The sequence below is a fragment of the Dermacentor silvarum genome, chromosome 7 (genome assembly GCF_013339745.2).
Source record: "Dermacentor silvarum isolate Dsil-2018 chromosome 7, BIME_Dsil_1.4, whole genome shotgun sequence".
NCBI lineage: Eukaryota > Metazoa > Arthropoda > Arachnida > Ixodida > Ixodidae > Dermacentor > Dermacentor silvarum.
In genome coordinates, this window is record NC_051160.1 from 102,151,188 (window position 1) to 102,175,408 (window position 24,221).

The window sequence follows — 24,221 nt, forward strand, 5'->3', positions numbered from 1 at the left end:
ACAATCATTTTTTTCCCCCTTGTATTGTCATAAGCATCGCTCAATGAGATCTTCGGTTTTGGCTAAATTATAAGACAAACATTCCTTGAAGTGCATAATTAAGCCTGCCAAGCACCACTTTGATCAAATTTTCTCTCTCTCGTAACCTCTGCCTGTTTTGCACTCTCGTAAGTTTGAGCCCGTTTGTTGTTGCGGTGGCATGGTTAAGTCTCTCTGCTCACCAGCTGCTGTTTCTCTTCTCTTCCTGCCTTCTCTCTCTCCCCCACTACAATGCGAATCGCAAAACAATCTTTTGCGTAACTCTCCCCCATCGGGTGTCACGTGACGCCCCTCGGTCGGGTCTAGAAGCCTCCTCCTCCACGGGACCAGGAGGCACCGCGACGACCCCCCACCTCTCTATGGGTATGACTCACCACGTAACAAAAGAAAATTAAAACAAAAATATTACTTGCCACTGCACCATTTCATTTTCTTTCTCTCTTTCTTCTTTTGCCGCATTCTTTTGCATTTCTTGCCATTTTTACCTGATCTCACTTTTTTCCCCTCATGCATTGTGGCTCACTGTGGGGAAACGTGTTCTACACTCTCAAAATATTTTCTACCCTTTGCCCCGGAATAATTTTTACATTAGAGCACATTCTGTTACTTTTCTCTCTCTTTCTTTTTTCAATAATGACCAGAGTAGCTTGTGTGTTTGACTGTCACCAATACTGCATATTCTGTATCTTAATGCATAGTCTGTGTATTATTGTATATTCTGCATAGTGCATATGTGAGCATTGCTGTACGGGGTTTCAAAAGAAAATAAAGCTGACACAAGAATGATAATGAGTATCAATTTGTTACAGATATGTATTGCAGAACATGTACTTTAGGCGTGCAGCCGCGGCTCTGGTGCACAACATGTAAAATTTCTAAAAGGTTGTGTGCTGGTTTGCGGAAACAAGGCCGTTTACCTACGGAATTGCTGCGGAAGCTACAGAATTGCGAGCCACCTAAATTTCCGATGCTCGGAAATGTGTGTCCAACTCAAAGATGCTCTATGGAACAGCGCTGGAATTAGTACCCGCAGTTCAAAGCTAGAGTCACCAGTTTGACTAGGCCTAGGCTAGGCTGTACAGTTGATGCAGTTATGCGAGAATGAAACACAAATGAGACGAAACAAGTAGAACACCTAATTACTTGAAGTGGTGATGTGTGCTTGTACTTTAACTGGTGCTGAGTACCCCAAACTACATGTCTGAGTAAAATGCATTAGTTGCACGCCACACGCTCGTGAATGTCGAACAGAAACTGCATCTTCTAGATTCCTTTCTCATCCAAGCTTCCAGAACACACAAGATGCAAGAAGACTGAATTATCTTGCAATCTTGATTCAGACACACGCTGTGTAGATTGCATTCACTGGTGAATGTTGAAGCAAAATGGCAAAACAGCAAATTTCATCAAGGTCCATCTTTAATGCTTAAAAGGCTGTGCAGTAGAACACAAATACAGAAAGCGCAAAAGTGATGACAGGAAGCAGTGCTGGTGTTACATGGCAAGAATAGGAGCAGCGTGTACTAGAAACATGCCATAGCAGAGTATAGTTATGTTGCCTATATTGTGTTTTGTCATTGTGCTTGTCACTGATTTTATCACTGTTAGCTGTGGGCTGTGATTTGTCTCTGGATGCTAAGTTTCTAGGGGTGTCTGAAATGCAAAACTTTGAATACAAGTGTAGTAGTCTTTGCTATTCTACCTGTATTCGATATGAGAATTGAGTATTCGATATTGTCAAACATTCATTTATGATTGAATTTGGTGGAGCTTTGAGGGAAACGGAGTGGCGAAGGTAAGGACTGTTCCTAAGGGTTCTGCTGCAGAAAAGAGGGTTGTTGCACTGAGGCACCAGTTTCGTAGTGAACACACAGGCAGACAATTGTGCCCAATAACTTCCAGTCATTTAATATGCCTTACTTTTAGGCAGCATAGATACGAATTTGTTGTCTCAGTTTAGGCAAAATCAAAATAGTTTATAATTTGGCCAGTCCCACTATGTTTTGCATCCCTTCAAGACATAGTGTAATACTGTGGTATCATGCCTCTCTCTCAGTGAACACAACTCACTATATGCATCTGGGAATGGGCTTTTTCCTTGTTTCGTTAGTCATTGTCATGGTGCATGAGAAAATTCTAATCAGTTGTTGCTTATTTACAAGTGCCGCAGTTGATTGGACATTCTGTTGTGAACATAATTACATGCGTGAATGAAATAATTTAAATAAGCCGTTTTTTTTTTTTTTTTTTTACTTTGACAGAGTCTACCGAGACCTTTATATTTCATGTTGTTTAAAAAATACGCAATATTCAATTCGATATTCTGAAGTACAATTTCTATAACATTCTTATTCAGTTCTATTAGGAAATGTTATTATTTGAACACCCATATGAATTTCCAGAAGCGATGCATCTTGTTCATGGCGTACCTGTTTTAAGAGCCACTGTGCATTTTTGCCACTGCTCTCTGTTCTGCAAACATAACACTCCTTGTTTTTCCAGAGGTACTACAGTTATTTCTGTGCCACCCAGATTTGTTTAAAGCTATACAGACTTCTTTACGGTAGCTTGTGGCAGATAACACCATTCCACTACTTCATCTGGTGTACCGTAAGACACAAGCGTCATTTGCAGACCTAATAACAATAATAGCTAATCGAAACTGCACTAATTAATGTATTGTTCACCTTATAGCACATTTACATTTGCATAACTTAGGCTTGGTTTTAATGAAGCCACAAGGATTTTGCATAAACCTTGACACTGCCACCAGTTTCCTGATGTATCTCTGAAATTGTCTGCTGTAGTGCATTGATGTTCTGGCTAATATTTTCATAAAGGCTCACTTGTAGTCCATGGAACAAATTAGGTAGATCAACATTATTGTGTCTCAGCATCTGACTTGAGGAGTTTTTGTTTCGTCAATTAATTCGTCAATTAATTCATCAATTGACTATGTATACAAATTTTTCAATGCTTAACCGTAAGTATGTAAACTTACAAGTGATTTGAACTGGGGACATACCAAGGTTCTGCAGTACTATTAGTAGCAGTGGAAGACTTCATTTGCTCATGATTCATCACTGAATAGTTTTTTTCTTAATATTTTTAAAAATTTCATCTGAATGCAGAGTTAGCATAATAATTTCCGTGTGTGTGTTTTCTAATTTTGTATTGCAGTCGTTTCTTTTAATTTAGCCTCTGTGGGACACACAAACTAGGCTGGACTTATTTCATGTTTGAAGCATGGGCATCTAGAGATTTTTGGGCATGGTTGAATCAAAACATTGGCGAAATTGAGCCGGGTCAAAGATTGACATGGTTGGATTAAAATGCAGGTTCGACTAGTATCTCTTTCAAGCTAACCGAAGTCGATTGACTGTGTGCTCCAGCTGATGATCAATCCTGTGGATTTAGCCTTAACGTGTTTTTGATGTTTTTGACGACAGGGCCACTCGAGCTTCGTCATCCACCTGGACTGGGCAGTTGACAGCACGTACCTGCGTTCATGTTCTGGCGATTACGAGATCCTCTACTGTAAGTGTGTCTCAAGAAAAACAGAGAAAATTCTGTTGAGAGTGCTTCGTAGAGAAGTACTTCTGGGATAAGTACTTCTTGCGTAGTGTACCGTATTTGCTCGATTCTAACGGAACCCAACACAAATTCTAATGCAAATTCTCGCTTGTAACAGCAAATAAATAAATAATAAATAAGTAAATAAATAAATAAACCCTGACTCTAAAACGCACCCAATTCTTTCGGGTTTAATGTAACAACATAAAAGTGCACCTGAATGTAACATGCCACCGAGTTATAATAGAAAATATAGCATGTCCCCCATGTTCGCGGCAAGAAAAAACGAGCCATGCAGAGTTTACCTTCACAGGAGATAAAATGTTTAATGAACTTTCATAACGAAAGCAGCATGTCATCATCACCATTAGCGCTTCATTGGCCTCAGGATACCAAGCACACAGGGGCATTATTCTCGAGCGATCACTTTTAGCTATGCTGCTGTTACTTTCGCGAGACTCTCTGTGGGACTTGTCGAAGTGTGCGGCAAACAGCGCTCCTGGCACTGTGCACAGATAGCGAACTTGGCAAAGCGGCAGAAGTGCTGACAGCCGTGTACACGCACGTATCAGGTGACGAGCCATGCGAAATCGTGAAAGTGATAGCATCTCTGAAAGTTATTGACGGAGAATACTGCTCTAGAGTCAAGCACAAAAGTCGGCAACTTTTTAATCCTCTGTCGTCATTTTGTGATGGTGACGATGCTGTGCGTGATGTCTCTGACGGTAGGCTGTTGCCAACGCCGTAAATGCGGTTGTGGTTTAGTGTCCGTTTGTAATATGCAGCCAATATTTTTACACACTTTCTCTGAAGAAAGGTGCGCATTAAATTAGGGTGAATACAGCATATACTAAACATGTGAGAATACGTCGGGAAGTAATACTTTGCCTGAACGTAGAAAACGCACTTCGCACTATGAGATGTGTCAAGTCAATTTAATTGTTGTTGCCACAGCAGCATTAACGACCCTAATGTGGCAGGGATGGGCTTATTTGCAGTCTGGTGGCAGTAAGCTCAGGAAGTGCTTCGGGACGCAGTTTCCTACAAAAGTTGCTAGAGGGAAGTGTGGTGCTAGTGCTTACGAGCGCTGCAAGCATGTATACACAGCCAGCACTGGAATGATGCGTAGTACATATATTTGTCTAAACTTCATCCTTCTGGGCTTTCTGGGTATTTGGAAGTTGATAATATTCCGCAAAATATTGCCTTACGAACGCAATGGTATGCAATGATTGTGATACACAATGATAGAAAAATATCACTGCATTAAAATTTAGGCCAGTAGAGGCACAAAGTGTAATAAACAAAGCCATAGGGACATCTAGTACCATAACCATAAGGATAGACAAATCCGTGTATCACTCATGATAACTGCACAATTGCAGTGCCAGTATGCTTCAGGGAAAGCCTACGAAGGGGTCTTCACACTGCGACTGTCAGCGTGCATGGAAACAAACAAGCTTTGCACATGACTGCCAGCACAGATTTTATGGAATTGTGTTATGGACATAGAGGAAAATCACGAGCATGTTGCTGCTCTCAGTCGTTGTCAGCAGTACTGTGGTGCAGAAACAAGTGAATACTAACATGTGGTCACGGGACAGCTATTCATACCTGGCAGTTGGAGGCACTTATAAACTGACTTTTGGCTGGTGTCGAAGTTGCATGCGATAAAGGAGGCCGAATTTCAAAACAAAACTGCAGAGGGGCCATCAGTGTCACTTGTATTAGCTGGTTGTGACAAGGAAAGGCCCCGAATGTCCAGAGAAGTTATTATTTATATTTGATGAAAACAGCGTTGGGACAACAAAACCTTGGAAAGAGTAGTTGAACATGTGAGCAGCATGGGGCAACAATATTTGTAAATTTGTGCAGGAAACCTTAGGGCCTCAGTAAGCATAATAAAACAACTTCTTCTGAGAATGCTAATCTACTTGCTAATTGTTGTTCATCCCAACTTCTGTTCCTGTGTACAGGGAATGCCTTGGTCTGTCGGCAAGTCACAAACATGTCCATCACTCGAGACCTCAAGTGGCACACACAGACGTGCACCATTGGCTTTAGCGTGTATGGTGAGTTCAACTAGCTTGTCTTCCTTGACATCATTGTTAGCTGTCACTCATAGTTTGCTCAGCCAACTATACAGAAGCCCTATTTTCTCAGTTTCTTTTCTTTTTTGTTGAAACATGTCAATCTATGCAGGCTTGTTTCAGTAGTTCCGTGCAGCATTGTGGAAGCTACGGTGTTCTTCAACCAGTCAGGGGGGCGAGCACATCTTAAAGGTGCCCTTCTGCGTCATGTCGTCTGCTAGCGGCAAGCGCTGTAGCGCAGGTGGTGGCAGCATCCACTAACACTGCAACTGTGCAGTGAGATCAGCTGTTGTGATAGCAGCGGTAGAAAATTCCTTCCATATTCACTCTGATACCAAAAAAGCGTGAGTCTTCAAGATACGTTGAGATGCAGAGGAGAAGGAGGGTTGCTGAGACGGTGGAAGCGGAGGGTTCAGAAGGAGCACTCGGCCAGCATGTCGCACAGGATGGTAGCCATCTTTTGATCCCTCTTGTGACATTTACTTGTACATGATGCGCTCGCTGGCATTCTTAAGTGCAGCCATTTTATTTATTGGAATTTGTGCTTGTTTACAGCACTCCTTCCGCACTGTTCCAAGCATGTTCAACACCAGCTTATTAGTTTCTTTCATGTAAAAGAGCAGCTTGGAACGATACCAGAAAAGCAAGTCTGCGGACACCATTCTGGCGAAGTACGAAGCACTACCCAGGAGGGAGTCCTCCATGGTGTTCTGGCTGTGCCGACTACACGTATGAATTTAGCCACTGCCGAATTAATTGTTCGTACTTTTTAAGAGCAAATTAATGTCTGTAAAGCAGTGTTGCATTGTTTTTTGTTCTCTGCACGTTTTCATTCGGACAAGGGGAGAGCTCTATTATCAGTATCATAGAGCCTCAATAAATACAGTGCACTCCTCTTAAATGGAACTTGGAGGGGATCCATAAAAGTATTCCATTTATCAGAAGTTTCATTTAAGCAAAGCACACATGTTTCATGAAGTACAAGTTTATTTAGGTTGCACTAACCCCTACTTATCTAGATGGACAGAGAAAAAGCAATCACTTATGGTTTGCTTGGCCCGCTTGAGCTGCTTTTTCACAAAGTGCCCATGCTTGACAGGCTTGCTAGAAATTCTGGACATCCCTCACGCTCAAAATAGCGCTGCAAAAGTTCAACTGCTTCTTTAGCTGCACTGTCTGGCACCACGGCACTAGGAATAAAGTCGTCACACTCGATCATCTCTGGAGGAGGGTTGATCCTCGGCTTGTGCTTCCACAATTAGTTCCTCGAGGCTGTCCCCGCGACAGGTGCGCAAATTTTCATCAATTGCCTCGTAGTCCTGCCGCGTAAAAGGGGCAGAGGGCACTACCTGACTGAATATGGCATCAGCGTCGGCAGGGATTTCCTCTTCATCAAGTGTTAGTTCTTGTGTTTGAAAGCCTGCATGGTGGGCGCACCTCTGTAATGTGGTTTCCTGCACTTGTTCCCAGGCATGGTCCAAAATGTGGATACCTGACAACAAATCTGTGCTGTAGCTCTTTACAGTGCTGCACAAAGTAGCATTCGGTGGAGCAGCTGGCTACGGTAACGAACTTTGATATTCTGTATAACACCTTGATTGATAGGCTGGCTGGCAAAAATTCAAGACTGATGGACTTCAATCCTTCCACCTTGCCATGAGCAGGGCAATTATCCACGATAAGGACAACCTTCCTGCTTTGTTTGGTAAATCTTGCATCTTCATCCTGTAGCCAGTCTTTAAAAATTGTCATAGTCATCCATGCTCTTCCGTTATGTAACAGGAAGGTCTCGAACAACCCGTGAAACAACGTGGGTGCTTTGATCTTCCCACTACCAATAGCTTCAATTTCTCGTCCCCAGCCATGTTTGCGCCCACCAGCACAGTGATTCGATCCTTGCTGCATTGTCCTCTGGTACAGGCTTCACCTATGAAGTCGAGAGTCTTTGATGGAAGCGCTTTGTAAAAAAGGCCCATCTCGTCAGCGTTGAAAACTTCCCGTGGCTCATAGTTCCCCGAAATTTACTGCTGCCGCCCTTGTTGGCAGTCGGTGCAAACGTCTCTGTTGACAGCAGCACTCTCACCTGAGATACTCTTAAAGACAAGGCCATGGTGCATCTTAAATCGGCTTAGCCATCCATCGCTTACGGCAAAAGTTTTGATGCCCATTTGCAGTGCTATCTCCCGCGCCTGCTGTTCCAAAATGGGTCCGCTTATGGGAAAGTTTACACTCTGCGCACGCTTAAACCACAAGAAAAGAACCGTTTCCAGTTCTTCGTAAGGCGTTGTCTGCATCCGCATTCGCTTTGACGTGAACGTTCCATTCTTGATAGCACATTCAATCGCTTCTTTGTTCTTCGAAATCCTCGAGAACGTAGACTTCGGGATACCGAACTTCTTTGCCACCTCTGTTTTGTACAGGCCACTTCCGTCGAGCATCTGGAGAATTTGAAGCTTCGTTTCAAGCGACAGCGCTTGATGCGGCCGTTTCTTTGTGTTCCCCATCGTGCTGCATGTTGGCACAGTTGTAGGCCTAACACACCGCAGCCGCTGCAACAGACGAGGCCTGGCTACTGGATTGGCTTGTCCTGACTACGGCATTACAAGCAAAAAGATGCCTGTGCAGTGTTTAGCTTTTGTGCCATTTAACCGCAGGTAACAAATAAGTTTTGTTTTGATTAACCGAAGAACTTTACTGCTTCAGACATAGGAAACCAACCAAATAATCCTATTTAATTTCGCTTATGAGTAACTTCCGTTTAACCGAGTTTCGTTTATTGTGAGTCCACTGTATTTTATTAAATAACGAAGCAAAATCGTGCAATAGACCGCCCTGTGACCTGCGGAGAAGCTTCTAAGTAAACTTTACCTGCCGACAAGACCACTTGTCAACGCCATGTAGTCATCCAGCGGGTTAGGAACTGTGGCACTACATCTCGCTGTGCAAGAATCTGTGCTTATGGGTTGCCAAGCCTTGGCTCTGCTGCACGAAACTACTGAAACAGAGTATATGTTTGGCACGTTTGCCATCTGCTTTTGGAGGATGGGAATGGTTGTGTAATCCTTGCCAACATCTGACTGCTCACCATGTCAACATCCAATGTAGTAAGTGTCGGGCCGGTAGTGATTCATTACACCCAGCTGCTTGGTGCAATTGGGCAATTGGGATAAAGGTTGTTTCATATAAAACATGTTTCTCTCCCTGCCTGTTGCAGGTATCTGGCCTGAGAATGCCGATGGCACGGACATAAACACTTGCTCACGTTCCCACTCGGGCCGACTACTTGCCACCGGTGATGACTTTGGCAAAGTCAGGGTCTTCTCCTACCCTGCCTCCCAGCCCAAGGTTAGTGTGTTTGCCCAATATATTTATTTATTTATTTAATACCTCCAATACCCCATTTAAGTGGTGTTATTTGTCCTTTTCTTGGCTGGTGTTGTCATGAGAAGGCTTGGGACAGCCAATCTTGCAAATTATTATAGCGAATATAGCTTGTAAGGGTTCTTCACACAGCTTTCTGTTTTTCAGTATGCGTATTCAATGTTGCTTAATTATTGCTGCCTCTAGAATCAACTTTGTACAAGATGGGAATATGCTGCATTACAGTTGTGTAGCTGCCAGTCAAAATATGTTGAAAATGTTTCATGTTTTAAATTGATATTAAAGACTTTTCCGATGAAGGCACACAGCGCTGGGGCAACGGGGGTCTTATGTTATAGCGTGTACCTTCAGCTCCCCGCAAGTGAGGGGCACAGGTAGCTTTGCAGCACTTGCATGTGCACAGATATGCTGTTCTCATTATCTTGCTCTCTGGAATTTGTTTAAGTTACTACTTTTGAAGAAAATAGCAGTATGTTTGGGTGATTAGATTATAATTTATTTCCTCTGAGCGCTGTCAGTTCCTTGTCATCACACCTGCAGGCTGCTTTCACTTTGTTGATGTATTTCATCCACATCATATTTAAAAGCATGTTAGGTGACTAAACAGAACAGGCTATTCGAATGTTAATGGAAGATCTGTGAAACAGCATACCACTCCCCGTTATGGTTCTCTATTTATTATTATTATTCTTTTCATTGATAGATTTCTTCTTCCTAGCATTTGAAAAGAAAATGTTCTTTAAAAAAAATAGCAGAATTGCTTCAGGGCAAAATTTATTGCAAGTCTTGGCGCATCATAAAATTTGCTTTGAAAAAAAAAAAAACAGCTCAGCAGTTCTTTCTTGCTCACTTGTTACGCTTATGTAGATACTCTTCCTCAGAGATGATTGTAAAATGACTGGTGAAGTTCGTTCTCATCAAAGGTTTGGCCTAACAGAAGGGCACTGAAACTATGGGACACCAAATGAAGCTTCCTCAGCTTCAAAGACCTTAGCTTGGCACCATTCAACCTTTAAAAAAAACCTATTATACTTATTGTTTGCTCTCCACATGAGGAACCCGCAGTGGTGGCTTAGCGGCTATGGTGTTGCGTTGCTAAGCACGACGTCGCGGGATCAAATGCCTGCCGCGGCGACTGCATTTCGATGGGGGCAAAATGCAAAATGCCAGTGTCCTGTGCATTGGGGGCACATTAAAGATCCCCTTGGTGGTCAAAATTAATCCGGATTTCCCCACTACGGCGTGCCTCATAATCAAATCGTGGTTTTGGCACGTAAAATCCCAGAATTCATTCATTCCACATGAGGAGCATCAAAAATGCTACAGCTGGTTATTAATGTACAGTGAGGTCTGCTGTTAAAGGGAACACCTGAACTCAACTTGCCCAGATCCTTACCTAAATTCACATTTTAGAACCTGCTGATCATTCAGATATTTTAAATTGGCAGTTCCTTCTGCCACACTGTGAATGCTTTCCTGCCTTGTATATTTCTTTTAATATTTAATGATATGGATTTGTACAACACGAATGTAGCTTGTGCAGTACCATGAGAATCATATTTTTGAAATTTTACTTTAACACACTCACAAAATGAAGCCTGTGATTGTGTTAATAGGAACTTGGGTGTAGCCAACGTCAAGTATCATTGCGTAGTTGTACAGGATGCCACCAGTAGGCTAAACATTAACGATAATGCACATGTCACAAGTGTATTTTCAAATGCCATTTGAAACCAAAGGCCGTTGAATCCTGCAAACCCCGCTGACTCCATAGAAGAGGGGAAAACAAACAAACTAGAAAGGAGCATGATGTCGGGCAACTAGCCTGAGCAAGGCAGCCTCCTTTGACACCCCCTCCCTCTTTCCGTCTTCCTTCGGCACCGATTGGTGCATTGACTCTTAGAAAATGAGCCTGCACGTAGTTGTAAGAGCATTCAAGGCTGTGTTTGGTTCATGGTAGCCTTTAGTGATGCCCGGGTCACAGTTGTTGATCAGTGTCACACTTTCCGCAACACGAGAGTTGGCTTAAAATTAACGCTCTCCTATCACATGGTGAGCCGATTTCTCAAGAGTGGTACTTTATAATTTTTATGATTTGGCTTCAAAATTGTCTCGCGAAACTTCCTCCTGTTTTTTTATTTCTTTTTTTTTCCCCTCCTTTCATGAGTGTTTCCCTTTTTGCAGTATAGTGCAAAGGAACCATACAATGAGGTTCACATATTTGATTGGTCTTTGAAAGTGCGCACGTATTTTATAAATAATCTAATGACTGGTTTAGTTAGAAGAAATGGACTCGAAGGTTGATGTCGATGCAGTGCCAACTATCCCCAACACATGCTTAATTATGTAGGGGCATATGCAAATTGCAATTTTTGAGACCAAATTGAATAGTGCAATTAATGAATCGAATGAAATATTGAATACTTTTCAAATATAGTTTTCAGATAATGAACTGCTATTGTCGTCACTAATATAATACAATGTTCACATTGTAGCATTCACAGCATGAGTAAGTTTCTGTCATTACATTGCACGTTAGGACGGGTTGTTTATTAAAAGCATTAATGGAGCATTAGAAACAAATCACCAGTTTGTTTGCATACTGAAGACTCTTCGGAGAGTGCAATGAATTGCTGTTTAGCCGGTAAGGTCCAGCTCTCTGAGTGACTTGCCTGCTCCACTATGTAACTTCCGGTGTTTTATGTATGCTTTCGTCGTGGGGGATGGAATTCATCGAACTTTTGCTTCGATTTTACATTTAGTCAGCTTTCAGCCAGCTTTCTTGTAATAAATGCTGCATCCATCCATTCATGTTTGATCACACACAGCTGACAAATTGAAACACAGTCAAACCTCGATGTAACAAAGTTGTACTTGCAGTGAAAAACTTTGTTATATTGAGAATTTCGTTATGTAGAGGTTTCGTTTATTCAATAGAACTAAGATGGGGAAATAAAAATAGTTTGTTACATTGCGAATTTCGTTAAATCGAGGTTCGTTATGTCGAGGTTTGACTGTATTTGAAAACTATTCGTATTTACGAATAGTGAGGGGGTTGAATTCCGTGACTGAATCGAATGGGACGATATTCGACTTGTTATTCGAAAGTGTTGAATAATTGCACACATTTGAAAGTGAATGGCCCTCTTCCCCTGATTCTACCTTGACGCAGTGCCTGAGCCACATGTATGGTGGTCACAGCAGTCACGTGACAGCAGTGGACTTCTTGCCCGATGACAACCGCCTCATCTCCCTGGGCGGACGGGACTGTGCAGTGCTTCAGTGGGCCGTCGTCTGAAGCTGCAAGTGGCACCGAAAGAAATAGTTGGGCCCCACGCTTCGAAGTCGCACGACAAGGAGTTGCACCTCTGCACCCAGGACAATACAGGACAACACGTCAAGAGTGGCACAAGGCTGTTCTGTTTGTTTCAACACACCTGAGAATACCACCACTGTAGAGGGTCTTGATTGGCTTCGAGGAGCCAGTGCGTTGGAATTTTCCAGTGGCGAAACAGTCCAGGACGTAGCTCAAAGAATTGAACATGCAGAGGGTGACTTGCGAAAGGCAATTCGGTTGTGATGTGTGTTCACAGCCTGTGATTGTCAGTTGTTTGTGAAGTCGTGACCGTCTTTTGCATTGCATGTCACAGTAGGTTGTTGTGTGGGCAGTCGACGGAGGCAGATGTGTAAGGTTGCTGTAATCGGCTTGCCGAGTGAGGCTTATGCAAATGTGCAGAGAAAATTGCGGCTGAAAGGAAAAAATAATGCTTTCGCTGTCTCTTCTATTCTGTTTGCAGCCGGTGATTGTTGGTACTGAATCAAATTAGCTATTTGCGTCGCATGCTGCCAATTCAAGCAGTTGTATCTGCATTTGTCGGATATAGATGTACAATTCAGCGCCGTAATCAGCTTGCTCTGCAAAACCAGTGCAATTGTATCGAGCAAAATCATATGTGCATGCTGACACTGCTAATGGTGGTTATCATGGGCTAAGTAATTTGTAGCTACTTCGAGGATCACGACAGTTTTGTTTTTATTTTTGGTAATCATTGAACCAACACATGATGTGCAGCCGTAAGCATTGACTGTCACTGTCGTCTGTTTTGGAAAGCAGAGGTAGCGATTATTGTTTTACCGGTTGTTGAGGCATACGTACGTGTCTGATAATATGCCAACGTATCACTGTCAGGATGTAATTGTACACTGCCCACTGCATCATTGGAAGGATTGTTCGTTTCCCATCAAAATCTAAGTTGCATGTTGTGTTCGTGAGTTCTGGCAAGTCCATTTTCAGCATCTCCCTTCACCCCATCTGCATGTTGTTCTTGTTTTCTTTTCGATTTATGGTTGGATGAGATCATTGCCTCATAATCACCATACTGTGGGCGGTTATCCCAAGCCATCACTTTTTATGCGTACATTTTGTTAAGATAGAAATGTGGTTTCCTCTATTTTTTTTTCTTTTTTTCTTTCTATACAGATGACTCTTAGTGCCTAGTACACAGCCTTTGCCAGAAAGAATGCAGCTACTAAGCTCGTGATCACAGCTCCGAGGTATTCCACGCGTGCGACACACAGTCCTGCGCTCGTACTCGCTGACACAGTCACACCCTGGCAGCGTTGTTTGTTTTGAGAAATTTTGGTACGTAGCATTTTATGGGAAGGACAGATGTGCTATTCCTTTCTGTGTCCTTAGTTGAACAAGTTAGGCGTGAACACGTTGATCAGTGACGTGCCTCAACCACAAACTCTGTAAAGTTCTTGCATGTTTATCATTGCGCAGGTAAGCAGAGGCCCGTGTTCATTACTGGCAGGTTTAGTTTAGATTGTCCTAAATGACTGCTGTGTGTTTCACAAATGAAGGTTTGTCTTCGCTTTTGTCACCATCTGAAGCCGCTATTCTTTTTTTAACTTTTTTAAGTGACGACTGTTTTCAACCATGAATCTTATGACAATATAACAATCGAGTTACTTCTGACAATGTTTCAAGTTGTTTCCTGCATTGTGTGAACATTCGCGACCAAGAATTGCACCTTCTTTGTGCAACTTTTGTTTAATCAGCCTCTCTCCTTTCGTACTCTGTTATGATGGTTGTGCAAGGAGATGTTGCAAGTAGTAGTTGTAGCATCCAGTTGCCATTGTGCAATGGTTTCAAATTTGTTGCACTTAATGGCACCAGGTTGAATTCAGACAATTTTGTACACTCTTGCAGCATTTCTTCCATTGTTTATTTAATGCTGTTGCTCGTGAGGTAAGCACACTGTCCTAATAGATTTTCAGAAAGAAAAAAAACAACAAAGAACTGCCTCCAACGGAAGCTTTTGTTCACTGTGGCTTTTGTGGTTTTTGTTGCCTGTAGACATAAATGGAAGAGAAAAAAGACTGTGATTCTGCATTTTGAACTTCCACATCGTAGTAGCTCATACGAAACAACACAGGTGCTTTGTAAAAGCCATCCACGTCGGCAATTTGTACTGCAGTCTATTTTGACTTCGAGTGTTCCTGCTGGTTTGAGCTTGGTGTACACAAGGGTTCAGCGTGTGACATACGTAAAAAAAAAGTAAGCTTAACAGCAATACACGAGGCATGTGAAAATGTCTACGATGAGTTGAGGTTGTGACTGTGCTCTTAGTGTCTGCTACATCCGTGTTGTGTGCACAAGCATGGCGCTGGACATGTGTGCAAAGGTTACACTTCCAACTGCTATGCCGTAATTTCATATCATTTATAGTGTGACCGAAAAATTTTAGGATTGAGTATTTAAAGTGTTTGTTGCATGGAGTAATTGTGACGCGGTCAGTCATCAGTGACATAACTGTGAGACTATCGCAATCATTGTAACGCACCTCTGTATGTGATGCTGATTTGTAAAAATTGAGTTTGGGACTTGATTATAGTTGTGTGTGGTACATTTGCATGCAACGTTTTTCACTCCAGCATACCATGTTTGGGACATGCGCATGGTTTTCCACAGAGTTGAGGGATAGACTGTATTTACAATGCACATTCATTCCCAGTGCGAGTAAAGTTTGCCGAGAATGTTGGAACTGCATTTGCCAGGTCCAGCTTTGTGCAGTAGACAAAGAAATTGTTCCATGAAAGCCACAAAGAAATTGAAAGCATTCGCAGCAGTTAACTATTGAGAACGTTCTCACTTTGCACATCTCTTCATCTTGAGCAGCAGATGCTTTCAGTGCGAGGTACGATAATTGTGGGTACACAATTGTGGATTACAGTGCTTGCTATGTATCACACTGCAGTCCTTTATTGCAATAATGCTTCTTATAGTGATAGTTATGGATCACTACATTATAACTGCCTCCTTTTGCTAGAACTTCACATGGCACTAGTGTTTTGAAGCCTTTAATCAAACACTTAGACAGTTCCAAAATAGCGTTTGTGATGAGGTGGGAGCTTGAATTTTCTTGCACGTCTCTGGGAGTGTGAACAAACTATGAAGGGGCTCTCTTTCCGGTGTTTTGTAAAAATGTGAAAGCCCTAAATGCATGGAGTTTTTGAACGCTTGTCTTGGTATGTGCACTTTGCAGTGACAAAGCATGCTGGCAACTTCCAACATTACATTGCTTGTCTTTAGCTTTTTTTTTTGCACTAGATTGTTTTGCCAGCATTGTTTTCTTGTGGTTAGCACTGTGCAAGTCATTAATTTCATCAGAGATTTTCATTTTGACATGATCTGGATGTGGAGCGAGTGTTTTTTGTGAGAAGTGACTCTTGTTTTTACTGCACTGAGATTGCGTATTTGGGCACTGACAGCTATATCTGGTGAGATTGAAGTTGTCTGGAAAGACAATGCATGAGCTGGACTTTCTTTTTATACTTTCTTTTTTGGTATGTTCGTTCCTGTTTGTCTTGCTAAATGTCGGGTAGCATGTATGCCACCAGTTAGTGGAAGAATAATTGTGCATTAACAGTTTAGCCTCTTTAGCATGGAAATGAGGGATGCCACTTTTACTCATTCGTTGTAATGCAGCAAGGCTGCAAGCCTGCTGCATTAATATAGTGCATTCTGGGGTGGAGCCGTTTGCAGATATTTGTACATTCAATCAAAAGCGCATGGCGAAAGTGAATGAAAAATGAATCGAGCAATACTCTGGCGAGCTTTTACACAGCAAAGTGCATGTCACATTGTGCTTATATATCCCGGTGCTTGTTAACTCTTCCCAAACGTGCACATACTTTTCGACAGTTTTGTGCAGACTATCCCATTCACTGGCAGTAAATGATGAAACTGCTTGTAGCAGTAGGTCTATTTGTTGCTGGTCTGCTAGCAAGCTATGAAATAGGCATTTGTAACAACAAGTCATCATAACATAAACAGATGTTGTTGTTTCGCTTGTCTGGTCGGAGGTCATAGATGTTGGATGTGAGGGGATGTCTTTTGTGAAGTTACTGACATGCTCTTATTAGTTCGCATTTGTTGTGCATCTGCGGTTGTTTTTATCGCATCAACAATGAATGACAAGTTTGCAGCTGTTTTACGTTACTGTGCTTACCGTTCAAAGTGAGACTGCTTTTTTATTTTAGCACTGTTTACATTTGTTGCAATGTTTTACCAACTGCTTGCTCGTTTTGCGGTGCATGGTAGGTTGCGATTGTTCAGTATAAACATGGTGAATTTTTTTTTTTTTTTCACGTTTAACATTTCGCTCGGTTACTTCATGGCATCTGGAATGCATGTTGAAGTCTGTGCGTTTGCATTCTTGTAAAAGTGCGTTTGAAGTGTTGGTTACTGCGCGTTTGTGAAATGAGAACAGATCCACTCCGCACTTGTGCATAAAGTGCTTTGAGGGCACCTCAGAGACATCACACCTGCCCACAGATATGAAAGAACTTGAGTGCCTCACCAGCTACAAAATCAAGAGGGCTTACTTCGCATTTTTAATTGCAACTTAAGGTATACACCTTACAGTACTGGGCTTCATGCCAAGGCCTGGCCGGAAATCTTTCATCTTCATAAATTTTTGGAGCAGCTGTTCATTTTTCTGCTTTTAAATCAGACAAAGAAAGCTTTTTGTGACCGTATTGATGTTTCAATGCAGCTAGCTCATGTGACAGCTGCAAGGTTCTGTGTGCTGTGTGTGCACGTCAAAAGTATTTGAACACATACTGTGGAGCATGTCTTTGGATCATACTGTGTGCATTGTATATTTAGGATGTTTGCAGAGCACTGCCTACTGTATTCAGTAATGTGCTTGACTGTAATATCACTCCAAAATCTGCCGGGTAGAAAGAAGCATTGCCTCCCTTCTCATCCGGCATTAATTGATATAGTCACTACGATTCAGTAATTGTCACTTGCAATATACCTGAAATTTTGCAATCGGGCGCTTTCAGTATCTGCACAAAGGTGTTGGAGTGAAGGGGCATTCCATTTCATTCATTGATCCTTAGGGGCCCGGAGGGCATTGCATAAGAGGGGCACACAAGAGTGTATTATGCAATCAACAAGCAACTCCTTACAGCAGGAGTAGTTTAGAAGCATTGCTGAATTGCAGTCACTACTTCAGTCAAGGCTGACCTCAGCACAGTTGATTCAAGTAAGAGTGAACTTCAAGTGGAGGTAGCATTCATGAATCGGGAAGTGCGAGTACCGTCGTGCTAAGTCCTCTTGGTAGCTTTTGAATATTGTTAAGAAAAGTTGAAATTTTCAGGAAGGGGCACAGTTTTTCTATGCCACTTCTTTTTTCTCCCGACACTGTTTGTTTCTTAAGCTGCAAAGTTTCAAGAGAACATTTCCTTTGCCACTACATGTTGCAGCAGTTCGTGCTCAACGTTAAGCTCAAAACGTCCCGAGCGCACGGTTGCGTGAATGACACCACGTCGACAGGAGCATTTCACGCACAGGCTTTAAAGATAACGAGTAACTCGAGTGTGAGCTATATTCATAGCCGGCGCTGCCACATGAATGCCTTGTCAGGCGGTCCACATGTATAATGCAACATGCAGCACAAGTTATGTACAGCACATGAAAAAAGTGAGTTCATGCGATGGCTGCTTGCGGCCTCATCATTTCATCTATCGTAGCGTCATTTAGCTTCCCGTCTTTTTTCATGCCTCTCGGGTACGAGCAAAGGTGCGGAGTGTACTGTGTACATTTTGGTTTCTTGCCAAGATTTTTGGGGGTGTGATGTACGGTCGGGTTTTGGAAATGTGTAGGCCCAAGTGCATTTTCTTCACCACAGTGTCTTTTTTTCTTACTTCTGTAGTTGTAGTCTGTGTACAAAGTTTTGTGAGACAAGAATTTTTTTTCATTTTGCTGAGGGTTACAAACTTCGAACAAGAGAGCTGCATACAAGAAAGGAAAGTCTGAAGTTTGTGATGAGCGTAGCTTTCTTACCCTTCAGTCCTTCAAACTGCTTAAAGTGTACATAACAGGGTTAGTATGACATACATGAAGTAAAAATAATGCTTTCTGACATCGTTCAGAACAAGTTGTTTGTCATGTGTTGAGTAGTTCATGCAGTATGTTAATGCAAGTGAAGTGCATCACTGCAAGTCAGTGATGAACATAATCACCGTCAAGGTTAGTAGGCTTTTGTAGAACCATTACATAAGAGTTGGGCAAATTAAATCAACAGAAATCTTGTGCAAGGTTGCCTTATTTTTAGTTGCTTCCAGGAGCATTTCAAATCTGCGTTACACTGACAGCATCTGCTAATGCATCCCTACTGAACACACTGGTATGCATTCTCATGATTCTGTATGATATTCGTATGTGGAAAGAAAAAAAAAAAGCGGAGCTGGTATAATTTTCATACCAATAATACGGAAAACTTTTGAAATTATGAAAATCCACATGCATCTGTTATGTTACGACATGTTAACTCATTGCAAAATATAAACACAATTCACAGCTCGCATCTCATACATTAGCCTAGTGCACAGGCTAATCCTTTTCTACGCACACACCAGAGTGTCAGGCACATCACCATCATATTGTTACTTTTTACATTTATTTGCAGAGTGAATATATAGCGCATACAAATAATCGGTAATAATATATACGACAGCAGGAGCATCATTATGCACCCTGAAATGTCCTTGAGCTTGGAGTGAAGAAAATGATTGTTGCATACGTGGGCTGCCGTGACATGATGAACCATTTGAGTGTGCAGCTGTGCATTCGTCCTTACTTTTTGCCAGCTTGGAGGATTTTCTAAGCCCCGTGTGGGTTTGGGGCTGCAATCATATATTGACATGTGACCGCTATGGACTGGCAATATTTATTATGTATCTGCTTTGAGTGAAAGCTATCATTTTGCTTCTCTCTTTGTAAATAACTAATAAAAGAGCACATATTCTATGCCTTCTTTGCCAAGTCAATTTTTCATGGGATCTTTTTCTTTGGCATTGTTGTCCCTGACTAGGAAAGGGATTATATGGTGCATTGCAAGGGTTTAGATATAAGTGCTTTCTGGGTGAGCTTATGGTACTCTCTTGCATTCAAGTGATGGGAATTCCCCCAAAATAAAGGCCGCTGAAATTGGTTGCAGACTAACTTAATTGCTCTATCTAAATAACATAGAGTGAAGCCTCAGGCTGTCACAGCCATCTAAAGAACTTCGTATAACAAAGGTGGGTTGCTGTATTCCTGCATACTCACTCTGAAGGGATTCCTAGATTCACTTAGATTTGATTTGCAAAGGCAACACACAATCGGCAACAATGTTCCGATTGCCAGCCTGTCCGAACACTGAAGATTTCTTGCAGTTCACTGTAGGAACAAGAGTTCTTGCACACTATAACTGTGCGGAACCAAATTTAGTATGAAAAAGGTGTACATGAGAAAATGGTGATTAGGTGTCTGGTATCTAGGTGCCACATTTCTCAAATGGTTGGCACATTTAATTCGCAGTGTTGGCAGTAGCATGGCACCGATTAACGTTTCAACCATCCCTCTTTATATGGAACTTTATCATGACAGTCCTATATTTCTTGCCTTGAGGCTACCCGGTGGCCACTGCACGTGAGGTGGACCACCCCAAACTAAAGGGAATACTAAAAACATTTCGTGGATTATGCTTGTGCAATAGCAAAGGGGCCCATCACATGTAATAACATTGCCTGTTCCGTTGCCGGATAGGTGTTGACGCTGCCCTAAAGCTCCCACAACAGTCCATCCTGACGTCGTAGACATTGTCTATGAAGTAAAACAGTAGGTCATTGCACACTTGAAGCGAGCATTCAATCTAGCAAATGCCAAAATACTTTTAAATTCGTGACGTCGCCGTGACGCAAGTACCGGCGCTGAAGTTTTGGCGCGGTATTAAAGGGAAGTTTTCACTCCATTGTCACTCGAAGCACGCTCGCGCCGTCATGCTGTCCAGAGCGCGACGGCGCATGCGTGACCCGCGCACCGAGTGTTGCAGGTGACGCTATTTGCTGCGACTGCGAGCTGAGAAGGCGGGTGCCTTCATGCACGCCCAGTGTGGACGTCACGTAATCTGCCTTTCGAGGCGTGGCACCGCGAGCAGCATGACCCCCGAGATCGGGCGGCCCGCGCTGTCACAACGCTCGCCGCCCGATCTCGGAGGCCGCGGGAACAAGCGCGCGTGCCCCGCTGCCGGCGCTAATTCATCACGCCAGCTTGGATGCCTCGATTTCAGTCAAGGTGGTTATGAAAAAAGTCGCAGTTTCGCCCGAAAGGCGGAGCATATCGTTTGCGATAGCGAATTAGTGGACAGCTATACGATGTAAGGGTAGTAGTTTTATCGGCCGTATAAACTTATATTAAACACAGGCATATTAACTAAATGAACAAACATGGTGTCTCGCGCGCTCAAACAAACACGAGCACACATCTCACTCGATGACTGCGCGGAAACTCGCTGTCAAAACGCTGGAGTAAGGAAGCGCGGCAGCAGCAGCGAACGAATCGACTTTCGTGCTGCGTCTCGCATCAATGCAGACCGAACCGCGAAAACACAGCGCACGGCGAACTGTGTACCCGATGCAGATGGCTTTCAAGATACAACGGCCCAGGCTGGCGCGCGCGGCCGCCTGGGCCGTGTCAACCAAAATTGTCAACCAATTTTCGTGGTACCCATTTTCTTTAGTGCAATGACAAGCTTACTGGTCAGATTGTCTAATCATGTAGTGGTAACGAAGAAAACGCCCTGGAACATTTTTTTAGCAGAATATTTGCATCTGTCGTTCACTGGAAGCATGCTGAAAACAGTGATAAGTGAGCGCAACAGCGCCTATGCGCCGGCCTCGGTGGGAAGCAGACAAGTGCGGCCTTAATTGTCGAGAAAGTATTCTCGTGGTTTTCTGTCCGAGTGCTATGGTCCTTAACCAGACAAGAGCGTTTTTCAGTCAAGCCAAGTGTCACAAAAGTGCGCATAATTAAAGCGCGCGCCACGTATCAGCCAAGCCCGCCGTGAGCGCGTCGGCCCCGCGGCAGAGCTCCTCGCCAGAGGGAGAGAGAGCGCATACGCCACAGACAGCCGACGCGATCAACGGAGACTAGAAGCTTCGACAAGATACGCGAAGGCTATGGTAACGAGAGAGAGGGAGAGGGTGCGCGCCGAAACACCCTCTCAGACAGACTCATGGCGTGCAGAGTGAGAGAGGAGGAGGACGCCAACGCGACTTGTGCCCATGGATGAGTCACCATCCTCCTCGAAGACGTTTCAGCGGCCGTGGTTGAAAACGCGAGAAATGTCTAGAAGATTCCCAGGCTTTGTTCATGCTATGGGAGCACGACTCCGTCAGAAGGTTCGAGAAACACCGCGAAGGCAATAAAAGCGCCGTGCGGGAATCAGTAGGGGGATCAGACCGCGCCGGTGAAGAGATGTGACGTGAAGACTGACCGTCTGTGGAAGAAGGGGATTCCCCGGCAAGCTAGTCGACGAGTTCCTCGAGCGTCTGCATTTCCGGAAGAAGTTCCTTCTTCGAGATTTGCCTCGAGCTACGCCGAGATCGTCCGGCTCAAGACCAGCACGGGTGAATACGATTGGACACTTCGGGTTCCTATTCATTCTATACTGTATGTGTTGGACTCTTAGTGGTTGTCGTTAATTATTTTCCGGTGTTTTGTTAACACCCGTCTGAATAACATTTTGTTGTACCTAGCCGAAGTGTTTATGTGTTTATGTAACTGATTTATTTGAAGGATATATTTCGTTGTGCTTTGACTACTCTTGGCTCTGACTCGGTCTTTGGACCACAACCGGCGTTCGCTGGCGCACCAGAGGGCCCCTCATTAATTGTCCTTGCTTTCGTGGGGTTATTTTCGGAAGCTGATAAGTCGGCTTTGGAACTTGGCCCGGCGTTGGCATGTCGTTCAAGGGGTGTGTGACATCAAGTAAGGTTCTCGAAAGCGAAACGACACATTTACACGTGATACGCTGTTCAGCGTGTTGTCTTAGCCACGCGCGTACTAATGTTGTAGTACTGGCACACACTTACGGCACAACTAGTCGATGGTATTTTGTATTTCACAGGGAGACCGCACTACTCTGGGTATACTTACTCGTAAACTGGCGCGTGTACAACCAGCGTTGCGTACAACAGTATATGCGCCGCCATGCATTGTGGGACACGAGCATCGCTCGTGTGGACCGCAAGCCTCTAATAATATACGAACTTCAATTTTAAGCAACAAGTATGCTGTACTTAATAACAGCCGACTTACGTACAGTAAACTCAATACTACACCTGAAGTACCGAGACTGCACCGCCAGTTTGCGCCACTTACTGGCTTTTTAGACTTTCTTTGCCAATTTAAAATTATAATTCCTACTTAAATCGCGAACAGCGTGCTGGATTCTCTCACTATAACTCATGGCCATTTCATTTCCATCAACATCTCACAACGCATTCTGGCCAGTTGTCAGCCCCTTTAATGTCACCATGCAGTAACGTATCTCGGATATTGTCACAGTATGACAGTACCGAATTGCGAACGTTTCCTATCAGCACGGGGATGTTTACGCGGTTCAATGTGTCTCGCTGTCAGAGCGGGCTTAAATGCCATTAGAGCATTTTTCCATGCCACTGTTTTGATGTCACCTTCTCTAGTGCGCCGTTAAAAGAGCAATTTAATAAAAGACTAGCGTAGCTTGCACTGGAGACGCGATGCTAAAGACACCGGAGCTGATGGGCACCTAGCTATAGGCCTGGCTTGTGGGCTAGGCTAAGCACTACCAAGCCATCCACAGCATTTTCCGGAATTTATTGATTATTGATCGATTAGCTATTGACTGACTGTCGATTGGTTATCGCAAGGTATTCGGCACGTATTTGAGCTAGGCTGAGCACTGCGAAGACATCCTCAGCATTTTCCGGAATTTATTATTTGTCGATTATCGATCAGCTATTGATTGGCTATTGATGACTGACTAAGCTTAAGTAGTCCCAACCATGCTTAGCTAGACTTATCCAGGCCCAGCTTCGCTAGTTCAAGGGGTATGCGCCATAATTGCGCTTGGACCCTTTCTGCACTACCGCCAGGATCGGCCCACATTTTTTTGTGGACGACTAACGGAATACCGGCCGGCTTAAACAGCTCCGCTGTTAATATTGTGTTAATATTGGCCAATTTGGATGCCTGCAGTAAAACACGCGTCTACAGAAATGAAAGCGAAGTGCTGCACACGAGAGCACGTGACACGTGTTGTCTGTCTGTTGTATTAGCCGCTAATGAAGACGCGGTGCTCCGAGCTCAGTTTCTGCGCATTGGCCATAACTTTCTATTCTATTCCATTCTTCCATTCTCCCATTCCCCTCGTGCTTTAGAGGTAGCTGTGCTACAATGTTATACTGCATTTTATACGTAAATGTTTTATGCCGTGAGTTGTTGCTTTATTGCGCAGAACTGAGGTGGGGTCCCTGGAACTACTTTGCAGGTCGGTTGAACCATGGTAACCCGCACATCGTACGAAGGAAGTCGCACGTCAGTCCCAATAGTGCTTCGCATTAAAACTTGCTCCGTGTGGCGAAGCTGGGACACACGACATACAAAGTGTCCCGCGTTGACCTAGCTTCACCGCAACAAGGGTTTGTATGTGGAGAAGCCAGTTTCGCTTTCCTCCATAGAAGATATGCGAAATCCTGCGCCTGTGCTTCACCACACGTCTAGTTTGACCCACGCTAGACGGCCGACATCACCATAGA

The 24,221-nt window shown here is 43.4% G+C and overlaps 1 protein-coding gene across 6 annotated transcripts in view; it reads left to right on the plus strand.

Moving 5' to 3' along the window:
* Nucleotides 1-19,407, plus strand: part of LOC119458325 (echinoderm microtubule-associated protein-like 2) — a 153,201-nt gene extending 133,794 nt beyond the window's left edge. For all 6 annotated transcript variants that reach the window (XM_037720157.2, XM_049671087.1, XM_049671088.1 and 3 more), the window contains 4 exons: nucleotides 3,489-3,576; nucleotides 5,589-5,684; nucleotides 8,917-9,047; nucleotides 12,256-19,407. In XM_037720157.2, the coding sequence (XP_037576085.1) occupies nucleotides 3,489-3,576; nucleotides 5,589-5,684; nucleotides 8,917-9,047; nucleotides 12,256-12,381 (441 nt within the window). In that variant the 3' untranslated portion in view covers nucleotides 12,382-19,407. The remainder of the gene's footprint in view (nucleotides 1-3,488; nucleotides 3,577-5,588; nucleotides 5,685-8,916; nucleotides 9,048-12,255) is intronic.
* Nucleotides 19,408-24,221: the final 4,814 nt, after the last annotated feature.